Source organism: Leucoraja erinacea, chromosome 5 (assembly GCF_028641065.1).
Source record: "Leucoraja erinacea ecotype New England chromosome 5, Leri_hhj_1, whole genome shotgun sequence".
Lineage (NCBI taxonomy): Eukaryota > Metazoa > Chordata > Chondrichthyes > Rajiformes > Rajidae > Leucoraja > Leucoraja erinaceus.
The window spans coordinates 44395655-44410990 of NC_073381.1; the positions used below are offsets into that span (position 1 = coordinate 44395655).

The following is a 15336-nucleotide window of genomic DNA, read 5'->3' on the forward strand; positions in this document are numbered from 1 at the left end:
TCATTCAGATGAGTTTGAACAGTGGAGATGGTTGAGAATTACTTACTAGGTGTAAATATCACCAACAATTTGTCCTGGACTAACAACATTAAAGTTACAGCCAAGAAAATGCTCCAATGCTTCCACTTCCTCAATAGACTGAGAAAATCTTGCCAACTTCTGCAATCTGATAGCATCTGGATGCATCACTGCTTGATTTGGGATAGCTCTGCCCAAGACCACAAGAAACAGCAGAGAGTTGTGAAACTAGTCTGTTTCATCACTCAAATCAATCTCTCGCTCTCTCTCCCACCCCAGAATCATTCAAAGAAAAGTTTAAAAAATCAATAATTGGGATATGTATACATTCATGGGCAATAGACAATAGATTTGGGACAGTCTTCAAGCCTTCATCAGCCTTCAAGGCTTCAGTGAGAAAATCTGGAACACAATGGTATTGCGTTATTGAAGGCAAATATTAGTGAATTGGAAGCAGTTTGGAGCAGGTTTACTGGATGTCTGGACTGGGTTATTCTGGGGCAAGATTGGCTCAGCTTGCAGGCATGAATGTCACGGGAGGTCTTGTTTGAAGTGTATACGACGCTGAGGAATGTTAGCAGGATAGAATGCATCATTTATGGGAGAATGTAAATCTATATCATTATTTAAAGCTGAAAGATCACCCATTTAAGACAGGCGATAGAGGTCTTTGAAACTTTCTTTCTGAAAGGCTTGTTTGCTTTTAGAAACATAGAAATATAGAAAATAGGTGCAGGAGTAGGCCATTCGGCCCTTCGAGCCTGTACCGCCATTCAATATGATCATGGCTGATCATCCAACTCATCCACTTTAAGCAGACATTGATCGATTTTTGATAAGCAAAGTGGTGAAATGTCACCATGTGGAATTCGGTTCAATGTCAGATCACATAAGACCTTATCAAATGGCAGAACTGTCTTTTGGGCCTTAGTGACCCACTCCTATCTCATGTTTGTAAATGTGTATTTTGCAAATAGTTGTAAACATATTGTAAATTTGTACTTTATTTTCTTTGATCACAGTATCAGCAAACTGTCTTGAAGAATGTCTGTTAGAAAAAATGTGTTTTTTTTTAAACCACATAATTCGATTCTTGGTTCCGTCTCTAAGATATCCAAATTTGACCTGCTCTGCTGTCACCCTTTCTGTCACATGCAATGCAGCTGGAATCCTATTATGTACCACGATAGTTCTTGACCCTCTTATTTTGAATGTTTTGCTTTCAAGACCCTTATTTTGAATGCTTTGCTTTCATGAATGGAGCTAATCATAACATTGCTTCTCTGAATTTTCTAAGAAGTCAAGAGAGTCAAGAGTCAAGAGTCAAGAGTCAATTTAATTGTCATTTGGACCCCTAGAGGTCCAAACGAAATGCCGTTTCTGCAGCCATACATTACACACAAATAGACCCAGACACAACATAATTACATTTTACATAAACATCCATCACATAGCTGTGATGGAAGGCCAAAAAAAACTTTGTAGCTCTGGCTAGAATGTTAAGAATGGTACTTCAATTACACTGCTCACTCTGCTGATCTGGTTAATGGAAAGATGTCTTTGATTGTAAATACATAATGAAAACCATACTAAATAAACTCAAAAGCACAGCAACCAAAAAGCCAAAAGAGTGGATTGTTTTATGATGCCGCATTGAAAATGCTTCTGACCTGCAGAAGATGTATTCATGAGAGAGTTAGATATAGGTCTTAGGGCTAACAGAATCAAGGGATATGTACTCGTGTTCTCCAGATAATGACAGCCCATGTCAGACTCGTGAAAGATTTTCTTGTGATATTAACAGATTTAAAGACATTCCAAAACTTATGCTTCTTTGAGATCTCTTTCTTCCTGAGTTGAACTGTGCAGTACTAGTCAGTTGCCACTGTATGTCACTAATGTACTTGCATGGCAAAGTGCAGACCAACATGCAAATTTTTGCCATTTGTTGGTGAACAGGAAACTCTTTCTGACATTTGCATTTCTACTTATCAGAAAACCATGCTCTATTGTATAAATAAATTGGAACAACCACAGGTGGGTTCTGCCGCAATGCTGCTTTTCTACAGTCCTCATGCATGCATGCATATCGAAGCAAAGGTATATAATTTCCCCTGATGCTGATTAATTTTTCCATCTCAACTTGTTTTTATTGTGAACCAGAAATCATGCCATTATGTAGTTCCGGGGTTGTTTCACAGAAAGCAGAAAATATTCCTTATGTTTGGAAGCATATGGGGAAAATTAACATTTCAGGTTGAAAACCCTTTAGATCCAAAACTTGATTCTCTTTCCACAGATACTGCTTGACTTGCTGTGTGGTTCCAACATCTGAAGTTTTTTGTGCATTTTTCACAGAGAGGAAAGCAATTTCTTGTACCTATAATTTAAGCTTGGAAGAGAATGCTAGGAGGAATATTTTAGGCTTGGTTTTGCTCGCCAGAGGAAGGTGAGACTTTTGGTCTTCATGATTTCAATAGTTATTTCAAGCAACATGCCAACTGAAGTGAAGGTTCAGTGCTCTGTTCTATCATTAGCTTTTCAAAAATGCACCTCACTGTTTGGTATATCATTTGAGGTCAGGCTTGAAATTACATTAAAAGAGCACAAAAGGTTTGACCTTGAGCCTTTTATTCTATATTTTTGTATTGTCTCCAAAAATAAAATAACCTTTACAACTATGGACTCTTGGGCCTTCATATTTTCATTGTTCTTATAATCTACAACAAAGAAACATTCTCTTGTTTATTCATAATCCAATATATATTTTCCTATAATTTGTTGCAGTCCCAGCATTGTATTTACACTTTACATTTTCTTATCAGTTCTTGGGCTGTTCATTTCACAACCCGATACATGGCTTATGAAAATGCACAATTGTTTTTTCTGTTCACCTGAGCCCCAGAATCCCAGTGTCTTTCAACATGGCACGGGACTGCATCATCTGATATGTCACTTCCCTGGTCTACTGCTCAGCTGCAGCATGCAGTAGGTCCCATGCCATTCAACAAACATGCAGTCACCGGGAATTCAGAGGCTGGGCTCTTTCACATGGCGATGGCTCAAACTACCTACTCTCCCCACAAAAATCTCAAGTTCCCCAGTTAAGTTCAAATTTTAAAAGTTGACCTGTCCAATTACAGTCATTCTTCCCAGAAGTACAAATGATTACTCTGTGTGTTTGAAGTGGAGGGTTGTTTGAAGAGGAAATACGGAAGCACGGTGCCAGAGTGGTTGAAAGTAGATACAATAGTGGCGTTTAAGAGACTTATAGATAGGCACAGGAATATGTCAGAAATGAAGAGATATAGATTATGTGCCCACAAAAGGGATTAGTTTAATTTGTCGTCATGTTCAGCACAGACATTGCAATATTAAACTTCATATCAATGGAGAAGAGTAGTTCCAGGAAGGTGACTATCTAGGAATCACATAACAATAACTACCTCCCCTTTCCATCAACTCAGATGTTAGTACGTATTCCTGTTGCACAGGATGAGGGCATTGCTGGAAGCATTGATTTTAATGCCTAATTGCTCGTGGTGAACTACTTCTTGAACAGGTGCAGTCCTTACGAAGGTATCAGAATCAGAATCACATTTTATTCGTCAAGTATGTTTTGCAACATACGAGGAATTTCATTGGCCAGGTCAGTCATACAATTAAAAGTAACAGATCACTCAAGGACACATTTTAACATGAACATCCACCACAGTGACTCCGACACATTCCTCACTGTGATGGAAGGCGAAATAAAGTTCGAGTCCCTTCCCTTAGTTCTTCCTCGGTCATGGGCCTCGAGCCCCCGTTGACGGAATGGTCTTGATTCCCGTAGCCGTCGGCGTTCAGGCCCTCCGTGTTGAGGCGATCAAGCTCCCGCATCGCAGGGGGGAGGGGGAATGTCAGCTCCCCCGCGCCGGGCGACCGAACCTCACGTCGGGGCTGGTCGAACTTTCTGTGAAGTTGGAGCTTCCGACTCGAGCTCACCCGAGACTGCGAGCCCTTGATGTTAATTCCACGGTGGTCACGGTGCGAGCGATCCCAGGCAAGGGATCAGCTCCAATGTTAAGTCCACGCCCCGCGGTGGGGCTCACGACAGCCCGAGGAGGCCTCAAGCTCCATCGATGGTAGGCCGCAGAGCCCGGAGAATGTGATCCGAAAATCAATCGCATCTCCGGGAAGGTAAAAACCTGAAAAAAAGTTCCCCCCGATCCCCTCCCTCCACCCCCCACATAAAACAAACCGAAGAACATTAAAACAAAAACTTTTAACAAACTAAATAATAACAAAAAGAGTGAAAAGTCTAACAGACTGCCGGCACGGCTGCTATCTCGCTGGCGCCCCTGGTATTCCCACATCACTATCAGTGTGTGAGTTGTGGAATGCTAATCTAATTATAAACAAGGAATGGCTAAATATTTCAAGTTTCTCTCTAAAGAATTCTCATCAATCTCTCAAACAGATGACTCGGTAAACAGCAGAATCACATGGGCAATCCAAACCTCATCCTATCAGAGATGTTTCCTCCATCCTATCTACCCCTCAGCAAAGTAAAACCTTTGGGTCATTGTGGCGTAAAGTGCTCTCCTACCTAGTGTGTGTGTGTGTGTGTGTGTGTGTGTGTGTGTGTGTGTGTGTGTGTGTGTGTGTGTGTGTGTGTGTGTGTGTGTGTGTGTGTGTGTGTGTTGTGTGTGGGTGTGTGTGTGTGTGTGTGTGTGTGTGTGTGTGTGTGTGTGTGTGTGTGTGTGTGTGTGTGTGTGTGTGTGTGTGTGTGTGTGTGTGTGCGCGCGCGTGTGTCTCTTCCCTTTATTTTTAAACCCCCCCGCCAACCCCATATTAGGAATTCAACTTGGAGATTCAACATGATTTCTGATGGTGATTATATATCTTTTTTTTTAATTCGTGAGGCTGATAATTAATTTCATTTCTCTGCCTTCTATGCACAAATGTTAGCTTCTCTTTCCTGAAAAACAATTAAGAATTGGATGGGAGATTGATAGCAGAAAATGTTGTTCTCATTTTAGTTTTAAACATCCCTTTGCAAAACCCAGGAAATAATTATACAATCCACATTTGTATAATTATTCCTTATAACTTAAACCGTCAAGCCATTTACTTTGCGGAAGCTTAACTTTTCCTCTTTGTCCACCTAACCTTGAAAGAAAAAGACCAGCTATCCAATTTATTCTATCTGCTTCTCGATCTAAAATGAATGACTTTACACTTGTCTGCACTGAAATCCAATTATAAAACTTCTGACCTTTTGACAAATCTTTTATCATCTTTGCATTTTAATACTTGTATTTTATACTGTTTGCATTACTCCCATCCTTCTGTCATCAGATAACAAGAACAGTGGTTTTCCATCGTATTGCCTAAATAATTTGTGAGTGCAATGAATATTACAGTCTCACTTGGGATGCTACTAGTTATCAAAAACATAATTCAACCTCCCTGTATAATGCCTCCCTGTGAGGTGGAGGTAGAAAACTACAATTTATTTTTGGGAGAGCATCAAATTGCCTTCCAGTATTTTGTTATCTTTCTTTCCAAATACATCACCATAAAAGGTAAACTCGTGATTCATCCCATTTTCTGTTACCATAAAAATGAGCTGCTTTATGAAATTTACAGTTATTTGAGAATCAGTCTTGCAGTCATGCAGCACAGGATTCGGTCAGATATTTTTCTAGTTTGGGACTATGACATAAAAATAAATACATGTAGTCACCCTACACGGAAGGTCAATGGAAAAAAGCTTTATTTCCCTCAATGGCTCAGATAATGGGTTAATGCAATTTCATTTCGTCAATGTTGTATTGAATTGTTTTATCAGTAAGATCACAAAATTCATGATAATACGGCATAAAATGACCATAAAACAGAAATTTCACAAATCGGAACCCCCAACATCACCTGGTCTTTCCCTGTGAGATCTTGAAAGAACAAGTAGATCGTATACATATAGAAAATAAAGAGATGTGATTCAAGGAACTGTTACATTTACAAAGATTATGGAAGTCCCATAGTACTTATGTTCACTTTCAATGCATTTATCAATGCAATCTATTACCCACAGATGTTCTACCAATCGGTAGTAGCCAGTGCCATCTTCTTCGCTGTCATGTACTGGGGCAGCAGGGCAAAGGCCGCGGACCCCAATAGGATTAACAAACTAATCAAGAAGGCTGGCTCCGTCCTGGGAGCGGAATTGGATGCATTGGAGGTGGTCTTGGAGGGGAGGATTTCTTCAAACTGCAGAGTATCTTGGACAATACAGTTCACCCCCTCCATGACACACTGGTCAACCTGAGGAGAACCTTAAGCAACGGACTGGTTCCACCACCATGCAGCACAGAATGACACAGGAGATCTTTCTTCCCTGTTGCTATCAAACTGTATAACTCCACCCCTTCTGTTGTGGGGTAGACTGACTATCCCTCCACCCTCCACCCCCCACCCCCCCTTACCCAATCTTTGCACATTCCCAGCCCTTTCACTTGTCACTTTAATTTCACGTTTCATGTATTTTGTGTTTTATGACCGTTGGCAGATCAATTTCCCTCCTGGGAAATTACAATAAAGTTCTATCGTATTGTATCGTAATCATCATTCCCTTTATTCTGGTCCTTACTTGGTAGAACTTAGTACCATTTGGTTCAAACATATGGAAGGTGTGGTTGCTGTATTTACTCAATAGAAAACCACCACAAATGCCAGAAAAGGACATGGATCAATTTTTAAAATATTTTACTTATTGCTGAAAAATACAAATCTGCTTCAGTATATGTGCTACCTCTTTCCCGCCAATGTTACCTGTTCAATGCTTTCATTCAATGCTTTATTTCTGCCCTCTATTTTGCATAATTTGATTTTCTATTGAATTAAATATTTCAACATATATTTCCAGTGTACACTGTGCAACTCAGTGAGGATTCTTCTATCTGATGTGTTTAAGATGGTTATTGTCACTTTTTACACGTCTCAGATCTCCTGTAGCGGGTAGCATACAAAACAATTCTCTAATTATTATAAATTGCAAGGCAAAAATGTAATTAATAGTCTGCGGGTGGCTTTAAATTAGAAAACAATATAAAAACAAAGGATTTTAACCTTAATAGTCACCACATTAAGAAGCTAACTAATTAAGATAAATGGAATACCATCAAAAGATGAGGAATTTGAGGAATCCTCAAGGGAGTTTTTAACCTGGTGCAGTTTAGACCTGCTCTAATTTTCTAAAGTGATCAGTTGGACGAGGATTTTTTTCAGAATGAAATGTACAAAATAAATGACACAAATATAAGCTGGACAAATCTTTGGGACATCGCATTACCATTTGAAAATCCCAAGGGAGAAATAATGGAGGCTCTGATGTTAAATGCCCTACATTTTGAGGAAGGTAAAAGTGTAAATACCAATTTTTGCAGCAAGAAGAAAAATCAGGGATAAAACTACGCTAGAAATTTGAACTTTAGGTATTTGTGAACATACAGAGGTTTGTTTCCTCAGCTGCCTTCTGATGTGGTAAAGCCAACATGTAACTAATTCCAAATAGAAGGAGGAAGATACATTGTGTATATGAAACAGTTGCTAAGATGACAGAATGAAACAGTTGCTAAGATGACAGAACTAGTCCAATGATCTAAATATATAGTTTTTAAACATTTTTGTTCAGAGTCTGATGGGCACATTCCACTTGAGAATCTTGTATTTACCCAACATCATTTTCTTCCAAACATTGGAGAAACATTGTCAATGTTTATTATTACTATTTCTGCAAGATTTCAACCAATATTAACCATATAACCATATAACAATTACAGCACGGAAACAGGCCATCTCGGCCCTACAAGTCCGTGCCGAACAAATTTTTTTTCCTCTTAGTCCCACCTGCCTGCACTCATACCATAACCCTCCATTCCCTTCTCATCCATATGCCTATCCAATTTATTTTTAAATGATACCAATGAACCTGCCTCCACCACTTCCACTGGAAGCTCATTCCACACCGCTATCACTCTCTGAGTAATCTATTAAACTAGATGATTGGAAAAACTCTTCAGAGAGGAAAAAACTCTTGAGAGAGGAACGCTTCAGAAGGTTAAAAGAGCAGAGAAAAAACTGAGTTTGGTTGGAATTTGGAAAAGTTGCTAAAATTGAATCCATAGATTACTTAGAGATGACTCATTGAACACTTGAAATGTTAAATTGCATCTTTCTGTAGTACACTTTCACAATTAGTGTTAAATATATATAATGTTAGACTTTTTTTTTTTAATTCCGTGCTTAGCATGCAGAAGTAATGGTTTGATAACTTCAAACATTAGCTTTTGTACATAAAAATAGTTTTGAAGTGGATTTATGGTTTCCTGAGGCCTTGCATGTTAGGCTCATTTCTTATTGTTTTCCAGAAAGGAGACATTGCATTTATAAATAAACACAGAAAATGTTGGAAACTTACAGCAGTATCTGCCTGAACTGCTGAGTTTTTCCAGCACTTTAAGGCAGAGATAGATAGATTCTTGATTACTACATGTGTCAGGGGTCATGGGGAGAAGGCAGGAGAATGTCGTTAGGAGGGAGAGATCAGCCATGATTCAATGGTGGAGTAGACTTGATGGGCCAAATGGCCTAATTCTGCTCCTATCACTTACGACCTTTCTGTTTTCATTTCAGATTTCCAGCATTTGCAGTTTTTGGGGTTGTATATTTCAAGTACCTTTCATGACCAGCAAATTAAGCTCAAAATTGCAATGTAGGTAACATGGCAACTAGTTTGTTCACAGCCAACAACATGATTGATATTTGTGGATGGTTAAGTATTTCCCAAGATCCCAGGGAAATTTCCCAAGAGCCTTTTAAAATTGGAATCTTGAGAAGTCAGGTAGAACCTTGGTTTGAGCCAACATCTCGTTGGCTGCATCTCCAGCAGTGCTGTATTCCCTGAGAATGCTTGGGTCTGGACCGATTCCTTTATTTCCTCTCTGTGAAATGCCACCTCAATGAACAACTATGTCCACATCAGAGATTGAGCAATCTATTTAGCGGACAGCCAGATTTAATGAACTTGTGTCTCCATTGTAACATTTACTACATCTTTCACTGGGGGATTTTATGCATACAATAAACAATGACAGATTTATGATTTTTGTTACCTGTTTTGAATTTTGGAGCAGGACTGGTGGTCCTGTTGCAGCTGAACTTGATGCTCATAATCAAACTCCTACACTTTCACCTCCGAGTATATCACAGCCAATTTACTTTTCCTAAAAGTTGCTACTGCAATCACATAACTTTCTGACAAAAAGGAATCTAATTTTTGATAAATCTCCCATTCATACCTTGGGTATGCAAAACAAAGAATCTCACTGTGACATGCCACATGTGATAATCGAGTATCATTCATTCATTCATTCAATGTTATTTTGGGTAAAACCAAAAAATGAGTTGGAACTTCTTGTCATGTTTCTTGCTCGAATCCCTCATTTGCAGTGTGTTGCAACTCCTCGTCTCTCTGGCCCATCAGCCCGTTATAATACTTCCAATTTCAAGCATACTTCACTTTTGCATCAAACAGTGGCTGCCAACTATGTCCATTATATTAACCACTTTACATCTTGCTTAACCTTCTCTGTGCAATTTTTCCATGCCCCAAAATAAGGTATTATCAACAAATTTCAAATCTTCATATGCCCTTGATGCAATGATTTAAATAAATTATGTTGCTTTAACATCAGTTTGTGTGGTCTTAAGCAGAGCAGTTGCAATGCCAAGCTGTGGTGCAGCTGTAGAAATTACGAAGAATCATTGGAGATTTACCGAATTTCCTTAGTCTTCTGAAGAAGGAGAGGCATTGATTTGTGTGCTTTCTTGGCTGTGGCATCAATGCGTTTGGACCAGGACAAATTATTGGTGATATTTACACCTACGAACTTGTATTTCTCGACCATCTCAAAGTCGATGACCAGCTCCTTCATTTTGCTGACATTGAAATGGAGGTTGTAATCTCATCACCATGCTATTTTAAGCTCTCTGTCTCATTTCTGTTCTTTGTTTCATTGTTTGAGATCCACCCACTATGATTGTGACATCTGGAAAATTATAAATCATAAGATCATGTGATAGGAGTAGAATTAGGCTATTCGGCCCATCCAGTCTGCCATTCAATCATGGCTGATCTATCTCTCCTTCCTAACCCCATTCTCCTGCCTTCTCCCCATAACCTATGACAGCCGTACTAATCCTACCCATACTAAATGGAGTTAGAGCAAAATCTCTACTTCTATTGACTCCCTGTACCCTTTGAGTGTACGTGGAATATAATAAGGGGCTGAGAATGCAGTATTCCAGGGCATTGTTGCAGAGAATTATCATAGAGGATGTTCTGTCACCTATCCTTTTTGATTGTGGTCTTTGGGTTAAGGATCTACGAGAAGAATGGGGTGCTGACCCCAAGGTCCAGAGGTTTGAAGATGAGTTTGGTTGGAATTACAGTGTTGAAGGCGGAGTTATAATCAATAAAATGGAGCCTGACATGGGTGTCCTGTTATTCAGATGTTCCAGGGATATGTAGGCTCGGGGAGATTGCATCTGCTGGGACCCATTGTGATGGTACGTTAATCGCAATGGGTGAAGGCTGACTGGGAGGCTGGAGCTGATGTGCACCATGACCAGCCCCTCGAAGCACTTCACAATGGTAGATGTCAGAGCATTGGATAGTAGACATTAAGTCATGCTACTTTGTGTTCTTTTGGCACTGGCACAATAGTGGTCTTCTTTACGGAACCTCAGATTGGAGTAGTGGGAGGTTAAAGATGTCCATCAACATTCCTGCTAGCTGGTCCTTGCGAGACCTCAGGATGTGGCCAAGGACTACATCCAGGCCAGTCGCTTTCCACCTTCCCGCTTTCCATTTGACAACTGTGATGATGACTGTGGGTACCAGTGCATCTGAGGCTGCCGGGGTAGGTGAGGTAATTCCACTGACCTTCTTTTCAAGATGAACATAAATAAATTGAACTGTCAGGGAGAGATGCGTTTTTGCCAGCGATTCTGTCTGACCACTTTGTAGTCATTATCGCAAGCAAGGCATGTCACTATTGACGGGTGTCTGTCTGGTACATTGGGACTAAGTCTTCTTCATTTAATGTTCTGGGAAGCGAGCCAACTGATCATGTGGTCATCTAATTTCTTGTCCCATTAACATATTTATAACTCCCCCTCAATATTTATTTGCATGAATGATTGTCCCACAGTTTTGCAAGTAATTTCCAATAAACTATTTATACGTCCCTCTGTAAAAGCAAACATTAAATACTTTTGAGGTGCCTCACATTTTTCTACTATTAATTTTTGGGAGATCTGCTATTTTATCACTTTTACTTGTCCATCAGATCCTAACTTGCAATTGCCCAGTTTATATCTGGAAAGAATGTATTTACTTTGAAGTTTTCTCATTAAATATTTTTTAAATTACTACCATTGGCCATATATTTCCCATATGTCTCACATTAGGTATCTTTTAACCCAGTGAAATGAACACATTTGTTGGTCACCAGCGAGAGTCTGAAGAAGGGTGCCGAACCAAAATGTCACCTATCTATATTCTCCACAGATGCTGCCTGAACTGTTGAGTTACTCCAGCAATTTGACTTTTTTGGTAAATCAGCATCTGCAGTTCCTTGTATCTACAGATAAGGAACGCAACCTGTCAATGTTCTCAGGACTAATGTCACTAACCAGAATGAGATCTACTGTAGGTGATCCCCAGAATTCATGTCCAATACTGGAGAAGCATATATATATATATATATATATGATCCACTAGGGGTGCTGCACTGGCAGCAGCCTCTACCTCCAGCCTGTCTGTTATTTCTATCTTTTTTTTATTTTAAGTTAGTCCAATGTCTGTTTTTGGAGGAAACTTTAACTTTTCTATGTGGGGGAGGGGGGCAGGGTAAGGGGGAAACCGTTTCCCAGTCTCTTCCGGGCGGGGACGGGACTATTTCTCTGAGTCGCGTCCTCGCCCCCCACCTCGCAGCCTACCAGCTGGATCGGAGCGGCCTTTCCTGCCGGGGACCGGGGACCGGACCTGGGCTGCTACAGCGGCGGCGCAGCGCTGGAGTCACCGCGGAGTGGGCGATGCCTACCTGGGTCGCCGTTTGGAGCTCCGAAGTGTTGAGCCGCTGCTCCAACATCGTGCAGCTCTGGTGCGGAGAGCTTCCAACGCGGGCAGCGCTGATCGTCATCGCGGAGTCCTGGGGCGCTTTGCAGAGGGTCTCCAGCAGCAGTCTCCACCCGGCGCGGCCTGCGGACTTTGGAAGCCACCGACTCCGGTAGGAGGGGGCCAACTCTGGTGTCCACGCCGCTGAGGACATCCCGCAGCCCCGACGTCGGACTTACTACACCCCAGCGAGCGGTCCTGAACATCGGGCCGCCCGTAGCGGCAACTGCGGAGGGCACAGGGAGGCCCTGACCACGGGGAACAATGGAGGAAGAGACTGACTTTGGTGCCTTCCCACACAGTGGGGAACTTTGATTCTGCTGTGTGGGGATGTTTTATGTCAAACCCTATAGTGTGATGTGTCCCTTTTTTTTATTGTATGGCTGTATGGGAATTTCATTTCACTGTGCTATCTGGCACATGTGATGAATAAATCTATCTTGTATCTTGTATAGATTGTGCCTTAGGTTTTGCTATTGTAATTAGAGTAAAATTGTGCTTGCAGTAACCATGTTCCTCCACTGGGTGGACCAGTTTGCAGTCGTCTCCACCACAATTTAAAAAAAAGCTCAAACAGCTTAATGCATACAAACCGTTTTACCAAATTATCCTGACAATATTATGCTTTCATTTGTTGTAAGTGAATTCTATATAGTGCACTGATCTCTGCTTAGCAACCTCCTTGGCCTGAAAAAAACTTTATAGTTTGTTGTTCATGTAGACAAACAAATAAAAATTTAAACATTCTTAACCACTTTTATTTTAACTTCCACCTCAAGCTCATTTGTAGGATCCACAATTGATTTAGCTTTGTGTTTAATGTTAACAAACTTGTTGAACATATGGTTCTTGTTTGCAGTCTGTACAAATTGTTCAACGTGATTGACAGCTCAACCAATTTAAACTGACAACTGTTGGGCATCAGAGATCTCTCCCTCAAGCTGCTTGGTAGGAAATGACGATGAAAAGATAAGGTTTACCACAAAGAAATTGATAGATCTTTGGCTTCTTCAAACGCATTGTGGTTTCATGCTGATTGCAAAGTGCAGATCTGTGACAGGAGCAAGGTGTGAGAGTTGTGAGTGTGAAGACTGGGGCATTCTGGTTGAGGAGGGGGTATTCGGGTATGGGGAGGGAGGCATCTGAGTGCGAGCAGAGGAACAGCAAGGGTAGAGAGGGGCAAATGTCATGTGTGAGACGGAAGCATTTGAGTGTGAGGGGGCGGGGTTGCCTGAAGAAGGGACAGGTGAGGGGAGGGCAGTCATCTGTGAGGAGGGTGGCAGAGTGGGCTGTGAGGTGCATTAGAGTGTGAGAAGGGGCAGCGTGTCTGTGGAGGGAACAACCAAGAGTGAGAGAATTGTGTGAGGAGGGTCAGGGCGAGCAGCAGAACGTTATTGGGGTGAGGTTAGAAACATTGTGTCTTGGGGGAGCCATTTGCAGTTGTGTGAAGGGGCATTGTAGGGGAGAGGAGGTGATGCTGGGTGTGAGCTTAATTAAGACAGTGGTTTGTGTAGCCATGTTGGGGGAAAGTATTGGGTAGCAGGAGGCTGAGCATAGTCTGGGTGTAAAGAGGGGCTCAAACGTGCTGGTGGTGTTAGGGTGCAGATAGCTAGGTGCAGTGGGAAGCGGTGTCAGTGGGAGAGTTTTGGGAGGGGGGTAGGATGGGTGTCTGTGGGGAGACTGGGGTAGGGAGGGTCTCTATGGAGAGGATTGGGTTTGGAAGGGTCTAGGTGGGGGAGAATCTGGTGCTGTGCAAGGGGAAGGGTGTGTGTGGGTAGAGTCCGGGGGCTGTGATGGATGTTCCTATGGAGATTGAGTGTGGGGAGAGAGTCTGGGTAGAGTGGGGAATGCCGCGTGTGTAGGGGTGTAGGGGTGTGGGGAGTGTAGGCGGTGCTGGGCAGAGCCGGTGCGGAGAGGGTGGGTGGGCGGGCAGTGGCGGGGCTTGGTGGGGTGGGGAGGGGGTGTACTCTGACTCGGGCGAGAGGGGCGCAGTGCAGTGCAGTGCAGCGGTGCGGGGGGAAGGCGCTGGCCGCCTGCAACATGGCGTGCGGTGCAAGCCTGGCCGGGTCTGCAGGAGCTCCGCGCCTCTCGCACGTTGCCAACCCGCGGCACACGATATGATGCCGGAAAATGGACAAGTCTTCGGGCACGTCTGATATCAAATGGAGCTCGGTGTCTCTACCGCTGGACATGGTCGTCGGCAAATTCCGGCTACCGACCCTGGCACGGCTGAGTCAAGGTAGGGGGACGGGGCTGGCGAGGTGTTGTAGCGGGTGAAGTCCCCGCACTTATTCCCGGGGACTGAAGAGAGTTGCAGCCAAGTCGCGCACCCACGGCGCGGGTTCACCTTTGAAGTTGGGTGTTTGTGGAGCGTCCTGTTAATTCCAGGTGTCTCCGGGGCTTCCTTTTAATTCCAGGTGTCTCTCTCCAGATGGGGACTTGGTCGTGAGTTCACTGTTCCGTGTCCCCTCGCTGCGAGCGGGCTGTGGGGAAAGATGCTCTCTCTCCCCTCTGCTCCAGCGGCAGCTTTGCGCGCCCCTCTCAAGCCTCTCGCCTCCCGAAGCACAGACTCAGGCGTCGCAAACCGTGCAGTTTATCGCTCAACGCGGACCAAGAGGCCGCCGGATTGCCACTGTGGGTGGAGGGGTCTCGGGGAGGGGTGGAGAGTTGAATTATAACGGCAACAGTGTGCTTGATCGGTGGGAATTACTTTACTGCTGAAATATTGTATGTCATCCGGAGAAGAGTATAATTAGAGTTTTGGCAGACCTTTTATCCAGATTACTTGGGGGTTTGATTTAAAACGTAATTTAAACTATGGCTAACCAGATACGAATAAACCTCAGTGCAGTGATGTTAACGGGTCAGCGACTTTGGAAGTTTGCAATCTTTCCTGTTGCCATTCATAGCGGAGAGGATGCAACTAAAGTCGATATTCATAGCATTGGAACTTACTAGTGTTTGCGTATTGGAAACGTTGACCTTAAATCCCCGACTTCCCGGGAGAGTGACCACCTTATTTCACACATTCGACAACTGGCCTCAGCATATAGTGGAGTCATGTTCAAAGTTAGAGAGATAGAAGGGAGGGG

The 15336-nt window shown here is 42.6% G+C and overlaps 1 protein-coding gene across 2 annotated transcripts in view; it reads left to right on the top strand.

The window, feature by feature from the left end:
- The first annotated feature begins 14210 nt into the window (after positions 1-14210).
- Positions 14211-15336, top strand: part of gareml (GRB2 associated, regulator of MAPK1-like) — a 164670-nt gene continuing 163544 nt past the window's right edge. For both annotated transcript variants that reach the window (XM_055635479.1, XM_055635480.1), the window contains exon 1: positions 14211-14483. In XM_055635479.1, coding sequence (XP_055491454.1) covers positions 14375-14483 — 109 coding nt within the window. In that variant the 5' untranslated portion in view covers positions 14211-14374. The remainder of the gene's footprint in view (positions 14484-15336) is intronic.